The sequence below is a fragment of the Pipra filicauda genome, unplaced genomic scaffold (assembly GCF_003945595.2).
Source record: "Pipra filicauda isolate LSUMZ 115617 unplaced genomic scaffold, ASM394559v2 scaffold661_size620017_pilon, whole genome shotgun sequence".
NCBI classification, from domain to species: domain Eukaryota; kingdom Metazoa; phylum Chordata; class Aves; order Passeriformes; family Pipridae; genus Pipra; species Pipra filicauda.
Genome location: NW_024104822.1, coordinates 530064 through 551114, shown reverse-complemented (window position 1 = coordinate 551114; position 21051 = coordinate 530064). Strand labels below are relative to the sequence as shown.

General features: G+C 50.1%; 1 protein-coding gene across 7 annotated transcripts in view; it reads right to left on the bottom strand.

The window, feature by feature from the left end:
* TCF4 (transcription factor 4) overlaps positions 1–21051 on the bottom strand; it is an 80671-nt gene that overhangs the window by 42424 nt on the left and 17196 nt on the right. For 6 of the 7 annotated variants that reach the window (XM_039388538.1, XM_039388541.1, XM_039388540.1 and 3 more), the window contains 3 exons: positions 12283–12347; positions 2133–2262; positions 1607–1656 (listed from right to left, as the gene is read on the bottom strand). In XM_039388538.1, the coding sequence (XP_039244472.1) occupies positions 1607–1656; positions 2133–2262; positions 12283–12347 (245 nt within the window). The remainder of the gene's footprint in view (positions 1–1606; positions 1657–2132; positions 2263–12282; positions 12348–21051) is intronic. The other variant, XM_039388539.1, reaches the window with a different exon arrangement.

Below are 21051 nucleotides of genomic sequence, written 5' to 3'. Positions count from 1 at the left end.
TAATTAAATTCCAAATTAAAGAGGTGATTCCAGGATATCAGAACCCAAAATGCCCCAAATCTCCCCATTTCCCCTTCAAAAAGTCCCTATTTCCATCATTCCGTGCTTTTATTCCCCTTCCAGGACCTACCTTTTGATCCATTTGTTCCCAGAAAATGGAGTTTTGAGGGATTCCAATATTCAGGAATAGCTGGGATGGCAGATTTCCTCATGACATAATTCCAAGCATTTCAAGTGTCCAAGAAAATCGAGCCCCAAAAAGCCCCGAGGGAAAGAAATTCCAAAGGCACTTTTGGGACTTGGTTTTTAATTCCAAGTAATGGATGTTATTCCTTGATTGGGGGCTGTATTTGAATATTTCTATAATCTTGTATTTTAACCACTGACAATGTTTGTATTTGATCCATTGGATCAGGATTTGATTAATCCATGGGAAGAAATGTGGATGTTTCTATGTATTTCCCTCTTTTAATTGGAATTTTATTGATTATAAAGTGATCATTAATGAAAGTAATTTAGCAACTTGATATTTATAATTTAGAGCTTTATAATTAGATATATTTTATAAACATATTTGCCAACTGCCAATTTCCAGGGATTCCGGATAAAATCACCAAATCCATGGGAGATTCATTTGTATATATTCTATTGTTAATTTATTACGTATTCCCACGGATTAATTGCCACTAATAATCAGATTCAGAGCCCAGAGAATGGGATTTCTCAGGCAGGAAAGGGAAGATTTTCCCTCCTGGGGGGTTTATTTGATATTGATTTGCAAATAAGATGCAAATTATTATTAATATATTTTAAAGATAATGAAAAAATTGGAATAAAAAAATTCAAACCTTCCAATCAAATGCAATTTTAGCCATAATTTTGGGACTGAAATGTTGGGTCATTTCTCACAAAACTTCGCTTTTCCGCAGATCTGCATGGATTTGAAATAAAAGCACTTTGGAATGGCTTCTGGGGGGAAAAACCCCACGAAGATTTCACAAAATAATCCAGAAATTGGAATTAATTGTAGAATTCTTAGCAGCGTGGAACAAAGGATTTAGTGGAGAAACTCAGTGATTTCTGGCTGGAAAATGGAAAAATTCCAGGAAAAGACGACAAAACGTGCCTGTGATCGTCAACAGACTGAGGGGCTCGGGGATATTCCTGAGAATTCGGGGGGAAAACCGGGATAAGGGGCATTAATGAGCCTCTGGAACACCTGGAAGGCAGCGCTTGGCACCTGGACCCCCCCCCCCCGCAGCTCCCGGAGCTCTGGAATGCCGGGGCTGCCATCCTGCATCCCTCTGGAACGCCAGGGGAGTTCTCCTGCATCCCGGGGACGATTCCCAGGGAATTCCTCATTAATTCTTCCCGCCGCCGATCCATCAATCAGCCCCACAAAGGGCACGTGCCCGGAGCAGGTACCGCATTCCCGGAGAGCCACATTCCCGGGGAACACATTCCTGGAGCGCCACATTCCTGGCTCCAAGCTTTCCAGGCCGAGGCTCTGGGCATTCCTTACCTTTCCCTGAGCCTCATCCCTCGGGAAGAGGCTCCTTCCATCCCCCTGTTCCCAAACAAAGCCTCCGGAGTGCGCGATACTTACTGAGGACGGCAAACCCGGAGGAACTTTCCGAACTTTCTTTGTCTGAACTTCTGGAAAAAAAAGGGAGGAAAAGCTGCTTTATAAAGCAGGAATTTTTTTAGGGATCTCAGTGACTTCTCCCCCACTCTGTTCCCAGCAGGATTTTTAGGGATTCCATTGGTTTCTGCCCCAGGATTTTGCCGGCTCGTGCCTTTCCCACTGCAGCGAGCAACAATAATTATAAAGAACAAGCAAAGAAAGAACAAGAAATAAAGAACAAGAAATAAATCCCCAGAAATAATAAGGAATAAAGAATTCCAGGGGGAAAATGCAGGGAAATGGTTAATACTTGGGATGTGGGTGTTACGAGTTGCAGGTTTTGCCTCAGGCTCGGGGAAAACAGGGAATTCTGAAGGCTCGGCGAGGCTGCAATAACGCCCGGGAGCGTCGCTCCGCAGCACTTATTGTGTCCCTTCCCAACCGTCGCTCGGCTAGAGTGGGATTCCTCGGGCAGCAGCGCGAGGCCAGAGGTGCAGGGGTCACTCACCCATGGAGGAGCTGTGCAGAGGCCTCCGGCGCGGATTATTGCTGGGATACTGGTAGTACTGGGAGCCGGGCTTGGACGGGGACAGCGCTCCGGGGGTACCGATGTCCATGTCCCCTCCCAGGAGACTTTGCTGCAAGGGATTCAAGGGAACAGGGATTTGCAGGATCCATCCGTGCGACCTCCCTCATCATTAGCTGCTCATCCCTAAAAATAACCCGGGAAGGAAACCTTCGGGAGCGGAGCGAAACGTGGGAACGGGCGGATCTTTAAAGGGGACACCACCGGAATTTCGCCCGCACCGAACGCCTGGGAAATAGGAGGAATTCGGGGCTTCAAGGAATTTCAGGGACTGTTCAGCTAGTGCTTGGAAAACTTTGGGAGCTCTGCGGGCATGTTTGGAGGGCGTTTTGTAGGGAAGGAAGAGCAGGGATTTAATAATAATGTTAATAAAATTAAAATCATGGAATTCTGCTGCTTCCGTGTGGGTGAAGCAGATCCGTTGTCTTGGGAAAAAATCTGAGAATTAAATCTATCAGGGCTTATAATATATATAAAAATCTCTAAAGTATACATAAAATACATAAAATACATCTAAAAAGCATCTAAAACGTATCTAATATGTAAGATAAGCCCACTAGACAAAAATAGGTAAGAATAGATAAAAGAGATGTAAAGTACATCTAAAAATAGAATATCTGTAAATCTATAGAAAAGGTCTAAGATTTAAAGGAAATATAGAAAAAGGAATATAAATATGGAAAATATATAAAAATATTAAAAATGTGTGGTATATATAATATATATTATATATAATATATATAAATAAATATAAATATAAATATAGAAAAGATATGAAAATCTATATAAATATATAGTATATAAATATACATATGTCTAGAATATATATAGAAATAGATAAAATATATGTAGAATATATAAAGTATTTATTTTATATTTAAAATACATATTATATATAAAATACATATTATATATATCAAATCTATATTATATATAAAATATATCCCATATACAAAATATATACACTTTATATATAATATATATAAAGTATATTTTTAATATATAAAGCATATACCATATACATAAAGTAGATATAAAATATATATACGGCATATATAAAATATATGTAATATGTATAATATATGTCACGTAAATATAAAAAATATATAAAGTAGATATAAAATATATATGTAAAATATAAAATATAATATATATGAAAATATATGTAAATATATAAAAATATATGTAAAATATATCCAAATACATCTAGAATATATATAAAATATAACCCCCCCAGTGGGCTGGACGGGAGGAACGATCAAACCAGGGAAATAGCTGGAATGTCACTAATATTTGGGAACTGGATGCAAAGCACTCCAGAATTCCCAAACCAATTAAGGCTCTGGCACGGTAGCAGCGAGGACCTCACTCCACCCACTTTATTCCCGGGAAACAACGGGATAAACCCCAAGAAACCAGGGATTTCAGGATGGATTTGGAAAATACGGATTTGGGAGAGGATTCTGAGCATTCGCTTCGCTCCAGAATTCGGGAAAACTTCCCGGGAGCATCCTCCCGGGAGCATCCAATCCCGGGGGAAAGTGCCCGGGCACATCCAACCCCAAGGGAAGTGCCCGGCTGCATCCAAGCCCGGGATAAACTGGCCGCGCACATCCAAGCCCGGGCACATCCAAGGCCGGAGGAACTGCCCGGGCAAATCCAAGCTCGGGATAAAGTGCCCGGGCACATCCAGGCCCGGGCACATCCAGACCCGGGCGCATCCAGGCCCGGGAGGCAGTGCCCGTGCCCATCGCAGCCCGGCACGACGGTCCGGGCCGCAGCCAGGCCCGATCGCGGCGCGCAGGGAGCGGCGCCCGGTCCCCGCCAAGAGCCGCCCTCCGCCGCCCCCGGCCCGGGGCCGATCCCGCCCTTCCCCAAGTGCCGCTGGCTCGCGGCGCGGCGGGGCCCGCGTGTGCCCCGCTGGGAGCCATTCACATGCAAATGGCCCCGGGCCCGCGGCGACAGGGTGCCCCCGCTCCCGCGGCTCGCCGGGAGCTGCCGTCCCGGGAACAAAGGGCTCCTTGTTGGCGCCGGGAGCCGCGCTCGGGGCTGCCCCGGTGCCCCCCGAGGGCCCCGGAGCGGGCCGGCAGAGCCCGGGCTCCAGCGGCCCCTTCCCGGCGGGACACGGGGAGCCGGGGCCGGGACACACCCCCCGCAGCCCTTCCGCCCTTCCCGTGGAACAATTCCTGCTGCTGTCCGAGCTGGAGCTCCCCTGGCACGGCCCGAGGCCGTTTCCACTCACGCCACGTCCTCAGCCCGTGTTCTCTCATCCCGTGTCCCCATCCTGTGTCCTCCCAACTCATCTCCTCCCAACTCATCTCCTCTCATCCCATCTCCTCCCGTCCCATGTCCTCTCATCACATCTCCTCTCATCCCATCTCCTCTCATCCCATGGACAAACAGGAGCTGAGGGATTGGGAAAATTGCTTCTGCACCTGCCTCCTGGAGAGCTCCCAAAACCTCAAATCCCATCGTTTTCCCTCCTCTCTCTAATTTCATGGATAATCTCCACCTGCCACGAGGCTGCTCCGGTGATAAACAACACCTGCAGCAGTAAAAAAACCTTGGGAATCTCTCACATAATGCAGAATAATAGGGAATAATAGAGACAGAGGTGCCAGAACTCCAAGGGAAAAGGGAAATGGAGAACAATCTTTGAAAAGAACAGGATTTTTGGGAATGTCTCGGAGTGTTTCTGAAAGAACATGGGCTTATTGTGAGGATTCTCGGAAAATAAATGGGATTTTAGGGAATGCTTTGGAGCACTTCACAATAAATATTGATTGATTGTGAATATCCAAAAATATGGGAATTTAGGGAATGTTTTGGTTCATTTCACAATAAACATTAATTTACTGTGAATATCTGAACTAAAAGGAATTTAGGGAATGGTTGGGATCATTTCACAATAAACATTAATTTACTGTGAATATCTGAAAATAAAAGGAATTAAGGGAATGTTTTGGAGTGTTTCCAAATGAATATCAGTTTATTGTGAATGTTCTCTGGAAATAAAGGGAATTAGGGAATGTTTTGGGTCATTTCACAATAATCATTAGTTTATTGTGAATATTCTCTGGAAATAAAGGGAATTTAGGGAAGGCTTTGGATCATTTCACAATAAATACTGGTTCATTGTGGATATCAGAAAAAAAAGGGAATTTCGGGAATGCTTTGGGCCGTTTCACAATAAGTATGGATTTCTTGTGAATATTCCTGGCAAATAAATGGGATTTTAAGGGATGTCTCAAAGATTTTCCAGGTGAACACTGATTTCCGGTGAACATTGCCTGCAAATGAAGGGAATTTCGGGAATGGTCAGGGAGTGCTGGGCTCGGGAACTCTCCTGCTAAAGCTGGGCCGGGTTTATCCCTGGGGGGGGAAAGGCTGGGAGGCTCGGGATGAATCCCTAAATCCAGCTACTCTCTCCTTCCACTCCGGGACAACTCCAAGCACACCAAGAGCCTTTTCCAAGGCCGGGGGAGGAAAGGAGCAGAAACAGCCACGTCCCCTACGGAGCCCAGCCTTCCTCATCCCAACTTCTTCCTCAGAAAAGGCTCCAGAGGTTTCTATGGGAAAAGAAATCCCAAAGAGGGTTTTTACAGGACAAGGAAACACGGGGAGCAAGTTTAAGGCGGTCATTTTGGGAGGCACCAGTTGGTTGGTTCTTCCCGAACTGGGAATTGCTGGGAATTCGGCTCCCGGTGCCTCAGGGTTCCCAGCCAGCATGGGGAGGAAAACTGGGATGAAAATATACCTGTATTTATCCCAAAATCCTATAAAAGGGCCAACAAGCTCTGGTCCAAAAATTCAAACCTTTCCAAAGCACCCCCATTGGATTGCAGGGCCTCCCCACTCCCAATCCCAGCTCTGGAAATTCGGGAATCTGTTGGGATCAGAGTCACCATTTCGGGAGAAAGGAGAAGGTTTCAAAGGGACCTCATAGAGGGTTTCATGTCCAGAGATTGGAATTGGAGCCAAAAACAATTCCCAAAATTATCAAAATAAACAACAGAGCAAAATCCTAAATTCCCAGGATTTTCCCCCCGGAGCCCCAGCCCTGGATTTTTCATTAATTCCAATCTTTTACCTTTTTTTTTATGGTGTGTCTGCACCTTTGTGGGTTTTTTTTTTCCTGCTGCCTCCAAAACGGGAATAACGAGACAAAGAGTTAAAGCTGGAGAGGGAGAGAATCCACCAAATCCATCCAGATGGAAAGGAAATTATCCCTCCTGGAAAAACCCAACTGCTGCTTCTGCTGCAAAGCTCAGGGGCTGCTTTTTAAAGGAAAATTATGTGGATTTCACTGGAATATTTGTCTCGGGTTGAAGAGGTCGAGAAAAATCTGGAAATCATCCTTAGAAAAAGCTGGAATATTTTTCCTTTGTTGTAGAAACAGGTGGGATTCGAGTGCGGAATTTTACTAATGAAATTAATTCAGATTAAAGGGAACCTGGAATCAAAAATCACAGATCAGGGAAAAATCCCTGCATTTTGAATTCCTGGTATATTTTTTGTTGGCATCGATCCGGCATCAAGCCTGGAATGTCACAGGCGGGAGGAAAATGGGATGAGTCGGGAACAGCTGAAGCTCCTTCCCTGAACGGCTGCCAAGGGTTGGGGTCGGAGCATCCCGGGGGTCCGGCTGCTTCCCGGGCCCCTCTGAGCCCCGGGATGCAGCTCCAGGGACAGCTGGGCCCTTCTCCCAAAGCCTCGGAGGAGCTGCATCCGGGCAGGATCAGGGAAAAGCACCGGATCACATCCCTGGTTTCTCCCAGCTGGGCAGGGGGAGGATGAGGAGCAGGGATGCATGTTGGGAATCCCGGGATGCTCCGCACCTGCAGGTACTCAGGTCCCCAGGTCGGCTGGAGTGGGAATGTGGGAGCAGGAATATCCACTTTCCAATGGAGAGGTGGCCCTGTGAGGCTGGAAGTGCCTCCAGAGAGAGCAGGAGGCTCCCAGCAATTCCCGCTCCCCTTCCCACACCTGGATCCGCCGGGAACACCGACACCTTTCCTGCTTTTCTACCCATTTGTCAGGAGATTGAGCCCCAATGAATCCATTTAAAGCAATTCCTTCTGCCAATAAACTTCCCAATGGCTTATCCTACAATTATTTCTTATTTCCTAGGAATTCCTGCCCTTTATCCCAGGAAACCGGCTCATCCCGCTCTTTTCTTGCTGCTCCGTCCCTCCAATTAAAATTCCTGACATTATTAAAGATCAAAGCTCTTTCCCTCCATTATTCCCGTTCCGATCCCTCTGATCTCCCTGCCAGCACCACTTCCCTGCTTTGTTCCCTCCGCTCTGGCACCGGGAATGTCGGTCAGGATGCGGCGATCCTGCCGTTCCCACCCTGTTTAATGAGGGCTTTTCCCAGGAAAAGGGGAGCACGAAATGTGTTCCATGACCTTCCAGCTGGGAGGACTCACCCCGTGCAGGTGCCCAACTGCACCTGGATCACCGGAGCGGCTCTGACGTTTTCCTGCCAAATTCCTGCTCCTCTCCCCCTGCTCCCGACCTGGGTGACTTTCCCAAGCTATTCCCTCACAAATTCCCAAACAAAGCAGCTCCAGTTTTGGAGCAAACAGGCTGAGCTCCATCAGTCTTTGGATTCAGCAAAAAGTCCCTTTTCCACCCCAAAATCCCGGGAAATACATGGAGGAAGATATGGAAATATAGACAGTCCCACAATATTAATGGATGGGGAAAAAAGGCACCATAAGGGGTGGGATAATTTCCAGATAAGCCTCATTTTTATCAGGATTTTCCTATATATTATAAATTATGAGACACATATCCTGGTATCCCTGTTTTCCACGCACCATTTCTGTGCCAGGCTGAAATTCCAAACACCTGCAAGGGCCCTCATCCCATTTTTTCCAAGCCTAAACCCTCTGGGAGGTGTCACCACTTCTGGAGGGGATGGATGGGACGCTGAGGAACAGTGAGATGCAGAAAGGAATATTTTGGGAATATTTTTCTCGGCAAAACCCACTAAAAAGTTGTCACCCTGTTGGATTCTGCCTCGGTTCCCTTTCAAGGTGATCCAGGGGGGATGTTCTACCAGGGTGTGCTTCAAAATGTTCCTCTATGGCAAATTATTCTGACAAATCCTTAAAGCCTGGCCCTGCTCACCTTCCAAGGTCCTTATCATCCTGTTTTCCCATGAAAACATTGGATACAAAGGCCTTGCAACCGGAATGCCGGCTCAGGTTGGCTCAGGGGGAACATCCCACCCTGGCTCCCCCTTAACAAGGGGTTTCGTGGCTGAATTCCCAAGTTTAATGAGAGAATCCGTGTTTTCCCTTTGAATGGGAGAACACAGGGAAGGCTCGGAGAGCTACCCGTATTTTATGGAAATTACAGGGATAACGTTTGGAACCAAAGTCGCTGGAAAACATCTGAGAGACCAAAGGAATGTCAGGGCCAAAAAGCTTCAAGAGCCTCCAAGGATTTTTAACCTTTTCCTGTTCACTGGCTGGGAATATAAACAGAGTCCCCCTTTTTCCCATGGGAAGCAGGAATTTATAGGGAAAAAAGTCCTGATCCTCAGAGGAGAAGCTGCTTCCACATCCTGACATGATCCAGCATTATGGATTTGGGAATGGTCACCCAGAGGGGTTGTGGATTCCCTGTCTCTGAATGGGACACAAACCAGGATTCTGGGATTCTATGGAATCACATCCACAGCCCTTCCAGCTCCCTGGGACAGGGAAGAGCCCTCCCTGTGGAATGGTTTGGGTGGGAAGGGACCTTAAGGATCATGCAGTGCCACCCCTGCCATGGGCAGGAACACCTCCCGCTAGCCCAGGGTGCTCCAGCCTGGCCTTGGACACTTCCAGGGATGGGGCAGCTACAGCTTCTCTGGGAATTCCAGCCCAGCCCCTCGCCACTCTCCCAGCCAGGAATTCCTGCCCAACATCCCACCTAACCCAGTGGGAAGCCATTCCCTGTGGCCTGTCCCTCCATCCTTTGTCCCCAGTCCCTCTCCAGCTCTCCTGGAGCCCCTTTAGGCCCTGGAATTTGCTCTGAGGTCTCCCTGGATCCTCCCCTTCTCCAGGTGAACATTCCCAGCTCTCTCAGCCTGGCTCTACAGGGCAGTGGCTCCAGCTCCTGGATCATCTCCGCGATGATCCACAATGGACTTCCCAGGGTGCAGAGACGGGAATGACGCAGAGCTACGGCCTCGGTTCCCAGTACCGTCCTTTTCCCGGGAAAAGGACGATTAAAGCTGTTTGTAATTCCGGAGCCATCCGTGCCGCTCCGCACGCGCTCCATCCCGTCAGTCCCGGCGTTAGGATAGCAGGGAGGCACCACATGCCCAGCAAACGTGACAGGGAGTAGAAACTTCCATATGTGCCTCCCAGCTCCGGGCCTGCAGGGAATGGCTGCTCCCGCAGCCCCCGGCGCTGCCAGGAGCCAGAGCGGGACTGGCTCCGGCTCCACATGGAGCTGCTCACAAGTTTTCCAAAGCTGGGCTGGGAATCAATCATTTTGCAAAGCTTGTCCAAGACTGGTCAGCACGGAACCATCTCCCCAGAGTGATTGATTCCAACTGGGAGTACATACTAACAAGGGAACGGAGAGGAGCCGGGGAAAACCAGTGCTTCCCAAGGGTTTGAAACGTGGAAGCAGGGCAGGAACACCTGCCAGGTGATCCCACCTGGCCTGGGACGTTCCCAGGGATCCAGGGGCAGCCACGCTTCTCCGGGAATTCCATCCTGGCCCCTCCCCACTCTCACAGCCAGGAATTCCTTCCTGAGAGGGATTACAAATAAGGGATAATTTTTCCAAGGAAGCCAGTAATTCCAAGCCACCAAGGCAGGGCTGGGAAACTACAGATGGAGGGTGAAATTCCGTCAGGAACTTCAGGAAGGACCCAAGCTCTGCATTTCTGGGAGTCCCTGAGATCCCTGTGTGGGAGTCCTGGGCTCTGCTCCTGCGCCCGAGGGGTCACATCCCACCCACATCCCACATCCCACACCCCCTGCCGGCCCCTCCCGATCCCACCACAGTGACAGGGAAAACCCCCGGAGAGAGGAACAACCAACCCAAAAAACCAGGAACGCCAGGCCCAAATAAAGCAGGGAAGGGGAAGTGAGAGCGACACCGGAAGGAGCCACAGGGGCCTGGGGACAGCAGGGGGGGGTTGGGGGCCTCCCTGGGACATTCCAGGCTCCAAAGGGGATCCTGGGGACCTCTGGAGTGGGATGGTCCCTCCGTGGGTGTCATGGAATCCTGGAATGGTTTGGGGTGGGAGGGGTCGGGAAGCTTCTCCAGTGCCACGTGTGCCATGGGCAGGGACACCTTCCGTGGGTGCTCCCAACCCCATCCAACCCGGGCACGGAGATGCTCCAAGGGCTGGAGCCCCTCAGACATGGAGCCAGGCTGGGAGAGCTGGGGGTGTTCTCCTGGAGAAGGGAAGGATCCAGGGAGACCTCAGAGCAAATTCCAGGGCCTAAAGGGGCTCCAGGAGAGCTGGAGAGGGACTGGGGACAAAGGATGGAGGGACAGGCCACAGGGAATGGCTTCCCACTGGGTTAGGTGGGATGTTGGGCAGGAATTCCTGGCTGGGAGAGTGGCGAGGGGCTGGGCTGGAATTCCCAGAGAAGCTGTAGCTGCCCCATCCCACAGTCACAGTAATACCATCACATAATTCCTGTATGGACAAAGTAATCATGGAATGGAAGGGATTTTAAGGATCATCTCGTTCCACTGGGCAGGGACACCTTCCACTATCCCAAGTTGCTCCAAGCCCCATCCAACCTGCCCTTGGAACAGCCTTTGTGGCTCCCCAAATCCCATTATTTTATCCCTGCACGCAGCTTTGGGCTGGTTTTTACCTCAGAAGGGAAAATGAAGGAGAAGGATGATCCTGACAGGAATTTTGCCATCAAAACACAAGGAAAGCGAGTTATTGGAGTGAACAAACCCCAACCACATCATTCCAGCTTTTTCTCCAGGGAATTGAGGATGTGTGATCCCACCTAAGCAAGGCCCAGCACCACTGGAATCATGGAATTATTTAGCTTGGAAAACCCCTCTGAGATCAAGTCCAACCATCCACGGTCACCTGTGATCCACGTCCACACATCTGGGGAACAGTCCCAGGGATGGGGACTCCACCATTCCCTGGGCAGCCCCTTCCACGCCTTCCCTTCCCTTCCAACTCTCCCAGTGCCAGCCTGGCACTCAGGAATGTGGTGGGAATGGTCACACAACAGCCCGACACACCCAGGAATTCCGGAGGAATTCCTCAAATTGCCTCATCCTGAAAACACAAGGATAGACCCTTTCCCCACATTCCCAAGGAACACGGAAAGCAGGGATCAAGCCTAAAATATCCCCATTTTGGCACTTGCTCTGAGTTCTCCCGGGTGAATTTGAAGCCTATAAAGCCTGGAATATTAAGGAAGCCATTAAATCCCTCGGATACTTTTCTAAAGCTGCCACCCTTCGGAAAAGGGAAAGGAAGGAGCAGAGGGATTAAACCCCACCATTAACACTGTTCTTGGAATGAGGAGAGAAAGTGTCCTTAGAAAAACCCGACTGGTTGGGAACAAAGCCGGGAATTTGGCCACAGAGAGTGTTTTTAGGCCGGGAATTCCTCCGGAGACTTGAAAAGATGTGAATTCCGAGTGCAGGGAAGCAGAGGCACACACGCCATACCTTTGTGTTACACTGGAATTGTAGCATTCCCTGGAACTCCTCCCTCTTTCCCGAGCTCCCATGGGGCGGCTTTGCCGTTCGCCTGCTGGCCTTGACTCCCGGCCAAAAGCGATTCCCAAACAAAAAGGGACAGCAAATCGTATTTCCAACCTCGTGTGCACACGGCATTGCCCCAGATCCCAGGGAAAGCGGGATTTGGGGAGCAGCCACGAGTCAACACCAGCTCTTCCCACTGGTGGCATTCCCAAGGCTGGGATTTTGGACACAAGGAATGCCTCCCAGCAGCCCTGACTGGGGTGGGAGGAGGTCAAGCCAAGCCGAGCCTCCAGGAGCTGTATCCTGGCTGGAAAAGCTCAGGAAGGAGCTTTCCAGTGGGAATTTCCAAGCAGATTCGCACTTACCTGGTGGCAGCCCTGTAAGTTGGAATCTCGTCCGTATGATGAGTAGGAACCTCGTTCTGTTTTACCTGGGAAGAGAGGGAAAATCCAGGTAAATACACGGATAGCACAGGAACACACACAAAGCTTCTCCAAGTGCTTTAGGTGACGCTCATCCCATTTCCCCAATGCCAATTCCATGTGTATTTATATATATTCCATGGATAAACCAGGCACTGCTGCCACTGGAATGCACAGAAAGGGATTCACAGTTTTCCTGCTGGGATGGATGGGATGGGAATTAAACTTCCTGGTGATGGTGATGGGAATTAAGCTTCCTAATCCTGGCTGTGCTGCTCCTGGACCTGGGATTTGATGGGATTCCATGGGCTGGGTGAAGGTGGGAGCCAATCTCCCAACCAGGCAGCAGACATTCCCACCTCCCAGCTCTCCCAGCTTCCAGGAGCTGCTGGGGATATGCTTCCCTGCTCTTTCCCAGGAGAAAATTCTCTCATGATCCACCTGGGAAAGAGACACGGATTGGGCATTGGGAATTTGCCAGAAGGGCCAGGAGCCGAGTGGGGATCTCTGTGCCCGCTCCAAGCCCCTTTTTTCTTCCCTCTCCTTTTTCCCAGGAAGCTTTGAACTCTCCCATCCCAGAGCCTGACTCGCAGCCTCGGCCGTGCCGCTTTTCCAGAGGGCAGCAAGGGGGATTCTTTGGGATCGAAGGGGCGAAGGGAGGGAGAGAAGAGGAGGTTTGTGCCAAGCACCAAGTGGTGGCTGAGCAGCAGTGCCCCACGTGCTCCCAGACAAAGAGCAGGCAAGAGAGCTGATCCCAAACACATTGCCAGGGAAAGAGCACCCTTCGGGAGAGGAGAAGCCCAGCAGGGGAAGGGGGGAGGCACCGCTGACAAAACATCCAGAGGCAGGAAAAATCCCCCCCAAAATTCCCTGTGTTCCGAGGCTGGGGCAGGAAAGCCCCGTGTGCAGCACCCGGCACGAAGGAGCGGATGCTCCCTGTGATTCCTGGTGACACTCCGTACCCAGGAGCCGGGTTTGCTGCCGGGCTCCATATTCCCAATCCCAGCCACATTCCATAAAGAAGCCAAGGCGAGGCAGACCGTCAGACAAAGGCTGCTGGGGCTCACTGAAATCATTCCCGAAATCAGTGGCCACATCCCAACTCCAGGAGCCTTTAGTATCCATCCACCAGCTCTGAGGGCCCTTTGTGGACACAGTTTGGTTATTCCAAGTGGCTTGGAATCAAAATTCCTTCTCCCCATCCCAATTTAAGTCTCCAGAGTCTTTTGTTTCTTCCTCGGTTTTGTTGTTTTCCATATAAAATACCCGAGCATCTCCCAAGTATTGCTGTGATGGATGGGGGATTAGGCCTAACTTTGGGAAGGACTCGGAGCTGGGTATTCAAAGATCATGGATAACCCTCCGCTCGGGAATACCGGACCTAAGTCAGGATTGAAACCACAATGAAATCCAAACAGGGAATCCACGAGTTCAACACCGAGATGGGACAGTTCAATCCACGTCCGCTTCCCATCGCCCCGAGAGGGCCGGGAAGTCTTTGGGAACAACGAGCGGCAGGGACTGGGGGGGGCAAAAAATTCCCGCAAGGAACCAAGGGCTGAGGGGAGCGAGCGGGAGCACCTGAGGAGCCCCTTTGCCATCGTCTCAGCCACGGCTTAATTTGAGTTTGGGCAGAAATATTTACCCCGGCACCAAAATAAACCCCCCGCAAATTACAAGTTGTCAGGGCTCGGCCGCGCTGCGCCCGCGTGGGGGAGGAACAGGGACCGCCGGAGACGTGAATCATTCCCGGTAATTTGAGTGTTTCCATGACATCAATGGGCACCCGGCCAGGGCTCTGTCGAAGGCTCCGAGGTACCAAAGCGGCTCCGCAGCCAGCGGGAGATTGACTTGGCTTTTTTTTTTTTTAGGCTTGTGCTCCTCGGGAAAGATTTCATCTCCAGCGGCCGCTTCTCCCACCGAACCCGGCGCTCCGGAGCTCCGGAGCGAGTTTTGAGGCGGCCGCTGGGAGCTTCCCAAAAGCCACCTCCTCCACACCCCACACCCAGGCAGAACTCCGGGAACTGTTAAAAAGCCCCGGCTGCAGATTCTGTGGGGATTCTGTGGGGATTCTGTGGGGATTCTGTGGAGATTTTGTGTGGATTCTGTGTGGAGGTTGTATGGAGAGTTTGTGGAGAGTTGAGGATTTTCCCCTCACCCGTAACCATCAAACCATTCCCGGTGGGCCAAGGGGGAACGTCTTCCCTATAAATTATCCATTCCCAATTACCTCCGCTCCCGTCGCTCCCGCGGCACATCCCAAAAGCCCTGTGACAACACCCGGCTCTTTAAACAATGACAGCTCGGGCGAGAAAAGCCGCTCCTCAATTGGCCCCCGTTTCCCGGGAATTCAGCGTTTTCCGAGGGTCGGGAAGGCGGAAGGTGCAGGTGCCCCGCCGGCTGCGGGAGGGTTCGGGGGAAAGCAAAGCGTTCAGCGCCGTGGCTTCCCGCCGCATCCACTGCGGAATTTTCGAGCCAAGCCTCCAGTACTAGAATGCGGCAGCCGCTGCGGATATTTTTTGGCACAAAGACAAGGGTGGCAGTGCCAAAGCCCCATGGCTAAAACTCCTCAAAAGAGGCAGGAGCGGAGCATTCTGTGCTCCCGCTTTTCCTGGCTGAGTGGCCACGGCCGTGTTTTCCCGGAGAAAAGGCCCCACTCGCCGGATTTGGGAAAAAAAACCCCACGCCATGGGGGGAAAATCGCCAGGGTGGAAGGGGGAGAAGGGCCGGGGTGGATTTTTAGCTGTGCCAACGTGCTGAGAATTCCCGGCTCGGCGCTCCGGAGGATCTGGGGCTGGGGGAACAAAGCTCTGCCTGGAAGTTGGCCGGCACGGGGAGGAAGTTTGGGTGGGTTTGGGGAAGGCAGGGAAGCGCCGGAGCGTGGGGGGAATCTCAGGATGTTCAGTGAATGGCCACAATGCCAATCACGGCACAGACAAAGGGAGAACTCTGAGCCGCTCCCGCTTGCCTGGCACACTTGGAATTGCGACTCCCTGCTCCCTAAATACCTCCGGGAAAAAAGCTGCCTTCTCTTCCCGGAACCCCTTTCTTACGAAATTTTCCTTGTGTGCTTTTGTTATAAAAGCAGCCCAGTCCAAATCATTCCATAAATCCATAAAGAGCCACTTGAACCACAGTGGGCTTGGAAAAACTGATTAAATCCAGGAGGAAACAGAAGCAACTTCCAAAGGATAAATGCAAGTCATCCCAATCCCTGCCCTGGAGAAAGGGCACCTTGGCTGTTTTCTGGGAAGCAGGATGAGAGGGACGAGGCAACTCTTCCATAAGCAGAGAAAAGGAAGGGAAATTAATTCTCTCAAATATTTTAATTCAATATTTCCCTTGATTTCATATTGAAAATAATTTTTAAGGGAAGAATTCCACTGCAATATTTTAATTTGGGATTTGAGCTTGGTCAGGCAGGAAAACCTGGCTGGGGACAACAAAAATAGGCCTTTTATCAGGCATTGGAATTTTAATGGTTCCAAATAGATTTTGCTTAAATGTATTTGTTATTTTATCCCTGGATTTTCAGCATTTTGGATAGTTAAGGATCATTCCCTCCGATTTCCAACAGCTCAACCGGGAACGGAGCCCTATCGATTCCCTTCACCGGCAAATTAAACACAAATTAAAGACAAATTTAATGCCAAATTAAAGAGGAACTCCAAAATCAGACCAGGAATTAAGCACCACGGAGCTGGGAAATATTTGGGATGAGCTCCTGAGCAAAGGGAGCACAGGATGAACTCCCCAGACCCCCGGGAATAGACACACAGGTGCTGCTGGCTGGAGCACAGGGAACTTGTGGGAAGCATCAAACAGCTGAATTCTACCTCAATCCCTGGCTTTGCATCCCAGATTTTCTGAAGCTGGGCTGCAGGAGATGCAGAGTGAACATCTCCGCATCCCAGATTTCCTGCCACCGGGATGGGCTCCGCTCACTGCCAGGTTATCCATCAAAAAAATAGGAATTTGTTTTCCTGAGAGATTAAAACCCTACCTCATTTCAGCAGAAAAATCAACTTGAAAATTGTAGGGAGTTAGGAATTACCCAAGGAAAACCTCCTTGAAATAAGTGGGAATTTTAGGCCATTTATCCAATACCTGTGAGCACCTCACCCATGGGGAAATATAGCTAGAGAAATATAAACTAGATATCAAATACCATTTTATATCAATATAATTTATATCTGTAAATACAATTTCTATATGTCCTGCCCTCTCCGTGGACACCTTCCCAAGGGCTTCCTATTAAAAATGGAATTACAAATGGAATCAGAATTCCAAATATCCCACCCATGTTCTCAGCAGAGGAGTCAGCGCAGAGTTTTCCTATTTTTCCACAACCTTGGAATATTCTGTTCTTTAAAAGAGAAAGGGGGAAAAAAATACTGGAAAAAAAAGGGGGGCAAAAATGGCGAAAAAGGGGGGAAAAAAAGGGGAAAAAAGAGGAAAAAGGAAAAAAAAGGGGAGAAGGGGGGGGAAGATAAAATCAATACGAAACAGCTTCCCGTGAGTGGAATTTTTTTGGAGTCCTACTGGAAGCAGCAGCATTCCTGGCACCAGGACTGACAGCTGGCTGGGGCTCGGCCCCTCTGTGCTCCGCTCGCCGTTCCGAGCGGCTCCGGAGGCTCCCGGCGGATCCCGGGGCAGGTCCCGCGGGCTCGGGGCTGGCACAGGGACAGGGAGTCCGTGGCATCGTCCCCTCGGAGCAGCCGGGGGGGCCACGTGTTGTTCCTGCTCTCCTGGGGTTTAGGGGCCGGTAAGCCTGGCTCGGCTAAGCCTGAGCCGGGTTATCCAGCCCCGGCAATAAATCCGGGAGAAATCTCATGGATTTGGGGCAAAGATTGAGACAATGGGCATGAAACAACAGGAACCCCATGGGGTCTGATCCACGGGATCCACACACCGGACACGAAGCTCAGGGAAGGCATCAATCCTGAGGATTTCAGTGGGAATTCAGCACAGCACGAGGGCAATGGGATGTTTTTACTGGGAATGAGGAATTTGGCCCTTTCCTGACGCCCAGGAAACACGGAGGCGTCTGGCAGAGCCATTCCGATGCCACAGCCAAAGGCAGGACAAAGGGACAAAATTCCAAGGAAATTAAATCCCGAAACCCATGGGACAATAAAGCTACAGAGTGTGAACCGAAAGCAGGGAATGCCGGCGTGGAAGGGGGGCTTCAACACCGACTCACTGGTTAAACAGGGAAAGTTAATTCCCCAACATCCCCAAATTCCTTCCTTGTACATACAACATCCATGGATCCCTGTCTATCCATAAATATGAGACCAACCAGCTTTGCCTGGCCCATGGAATTCAAGGACAGGGATGGGCCCGACCTCCACAACCCCTCCTGTGCTTGTTCCTCACTCCAGGAAAATTCCAGACTAAGATTTTTTAGCACTGCCCACAATTCCTGAAACAGGGAATCCAAAATTCCTGAAATAGGGAATCCAAACCAAAAGACCAAGGCCAATTGCTCCCTGGATTTCTTTAATTGATCCAATCCCAGTGCCGGTTATAGGGAAATCTGGGATTTCTCCGTGTGCTTTTCAAACTAAGTAAGTGGCAAAACTGGCCTTGGAATTGTAGAAATGATGATATAAACAGGGAATGTGGAGGAGCAGATTCTCCCGGATTTATATTAAACTGTCCTTTAGTCCCACAGTTCAACAACCAATCCATAATATTCCAGGAATTTCAGGGATTAATAAACTGCATATCAAATCCAGGCACTAATTGAGAGCAGAATAATGAACTTCCCGAATTAAATTAGGGATTTGCTGGAACAAACTGACGGTTTCTTCCCACTCTCATGGAAAAAGAGGGATATTTAAGGAGGTGGGGAAGCCCTAAAGATTCCTTGGAGCCACAGGGCCCGAGGCCACCCCAAAGGCCTCATGAATCTGAGATTCCACGATGGGAAGGAGAATTCTGGGAGACAATCCTTCATTTGGAGTCACTCCCTAAACACCTTTAGTCTCCTCTTCCTCCTTGGTGTGGAATTCCAGACAGGAGGAGATAATGAGGATCATCTCGGCCTGAACACCTGGAAACAGGCGGAGAGAGGAGGAAAATTCCAGGAAAACATATTTATAGTGGTTTATCCTTCTTATTCCTGGGATATATCAGGGAAAATGGGCTGGGAGGGAGAGAGGTGTCAGGAAAGGGAATATAATAAAAATCCAAAGGGCTATTTAATAGTAAAGAATGAAAATGATAAAAAAGGAGCAAGGTTCCATAAAAATCCCAGACAAAAGCATGTTGGAATGACATTCCAGCCCTGAAGGAACACTTAGGGATTGAGTGGATATGAGTTTATCCCAGCTGAGTCTCCAAGAGGAGATGGGGATACAGCACTAACCCTCCGCTGTAGTTCAGGAGATCGTTATCCCGTAGCTGGAAAACAGATTCCACCAGGATCCTTTAAAACAAGGAAGATAAGGATCCAAAGGCATGGAATGGAGAGGGCAGGATAAACCCTCCTCCAGCTCCAGTCTGGGCTCCAAAGCTCGGCTCTGTAAGCCAGGCCTGCCTGGAAGGGTTGATTCCCAAGCCAACCCCCCTGGATGTGGCCATGGATACAGACCTCCTGGAACAGATTTGGGATCAACACCTTCTCATGACAACCAGGGAAATTCTTTCCCAAAGGGACCAGAGAGGTGCAACCTCAAGATTTTGGTGTATTTAGGATGGTACAGAAGGGCCAGGGAGCTTTTCCAAGGGAAGATTCCATGCCCATGGCAGGAGCTTGGAATGAGAGGGTTCCTTCCAACCCAAACCATTCCAGGATTCCATGATCCCAGGGACCTCAGCACCCACAGCAACATCCTCACAGCAGAGAAGGAAAGAGACATTCCTATAAAAATGGAAATTATGCTCATGTGGAGATTAAAGCCTCAGTTTGTCATTCCCACACAAATCCTATTTATTTCTAATAATTTTCAATCTATAAAAGTCAAGTTTCAAAAACATGGGATTGGTTTTTGTTATCATTTTGCCTTTAAAACCCAACATCTGGGATCATATGGACCAGCTCAAGGGACAGCACAAACCCCAAGCTTCCCAGGGGTTGGGAAAGCAGCTGGAATGGTGGGATAAACCCCAAAGAACAGGCTGAGATTCCCAAGAGTGCCCGGTCAGGAATGCCAGTGGAGGGCACGCACCCCCTCACCAGGCCTGCACACGTGGGAACGGACAGAGAATTCCCAGAGAATTTGGGAATGATTTGGGCTGAGACTCCATAGAAACTGCTCATAGAGAAGGATCTGGGGAGACCTTGGAGCAAATTCCAGGGCCTACAGGGGCTCCAGGAGAGCTGGAGACGACTTGGGATAAGGGATGGAGGGACAGGACACAGGGAATGGCTTCCCACTGGTTTAGATGGGATATTGAGAGGGAATTCCTGGCTGGGAGGGTGAGGAGGGGCTGGGCTGGAATTCCCAGAGAAGCTGTGGCTGCCCCTGGATGGCTGGAAGTGTCCAAGGCCAGGTTGGAATAACCTGGGATAGTGGGAGGTGTCCCTGCCCATGGAATGAGATGATCCTTAAAATCCCTTCTATCTCAAAGCATTCCACGGTTCTCTGAAGCACCAAGGAGACTCATCCACTGCCTCCTCCAACCCCAGAACTCCTGTGAGTGATTCCCTATCCACGGAATCGCTCCCACACCCACAGCCCTTTACCCCACAGAGCTCCTTATCCCACAATATCCCTGTCATTTAGGTTGCAGTATCCCTGGAAGCCGCCCTCGATTCCCAAGGTCTCCTTGGAGGCAGCTCCGTTCCGTGGAGGTCACGGGGAGCCTCCTGGTGCCGGAGCGGGAATGCCGAGGCTTCCCTGTTCCTGAGCCCTCTCCCCCACCCCAGTGGCACAGTCTGTCGGGCCCGGACGGACGGAGCAGCCGTGACATCCTGCCCGGCAGGGCAGCGGCCGGGAGAGTGCCGGGAACGTTCCTGCCATATAGGTCACCCTCTCCGGGGGAACGGAGCGCGCGGCTCCGCTCGGCGGCTCCGGCCCAATCCCTCATCCCGCGGCCCCGGAGCTCCAGGGGAAATGCAAGAGAGGAGCCGAGTGCTCCGAGCGAAAATCTGCTTCCAGGACAATCCATTATATCTGACAAGTTAAATGTTCCATGGGAGACCATATGGCACCGGAGCGGGGCCGACGCCGGAGCCGGGAAACTCGGCAAATGCATCACAATTAAGGAGTCGCACTCACGACTTTCCCTGGTTGGACTCGCGTTCCATTCGGGAGACTGGGGAGGCCTTCCCGTGTTTTCCAAGTGCTTTCGGGCCCCCACAAGAATTTTGTCCCCAGATTCCAGGATTTAGGTGCACCAAATTCCCACTCCAGGAATGGCTCTGCCTGGGAATTGGCTAACTCCAGGACATTCCCGTTATTAACAGCCACAAGCCCAAGGATAACAAGGATAACAAACGTCTCCGAGCACCCCGGTCCATAGAAGGTGTTCCTTCCATGGCAGGGCTGGAGTGGGAGGAGCTTCAAGGTCCTTCCAACCCGACCCATTCCAGGATTCCATTCCTAAAGGCCAAGGAAAAAATAAAGCTGGCAAAATAGAAGGAAACAGCCCCAAACTCCTGTTCCGTGGGGATGAGTCGCCACCAGGAATGTCGTCCCAGGGACGCCAGTTTCCACGGGGGGATTGATTATCAAATCCTGAAAAATCAAATATGCAAATGAG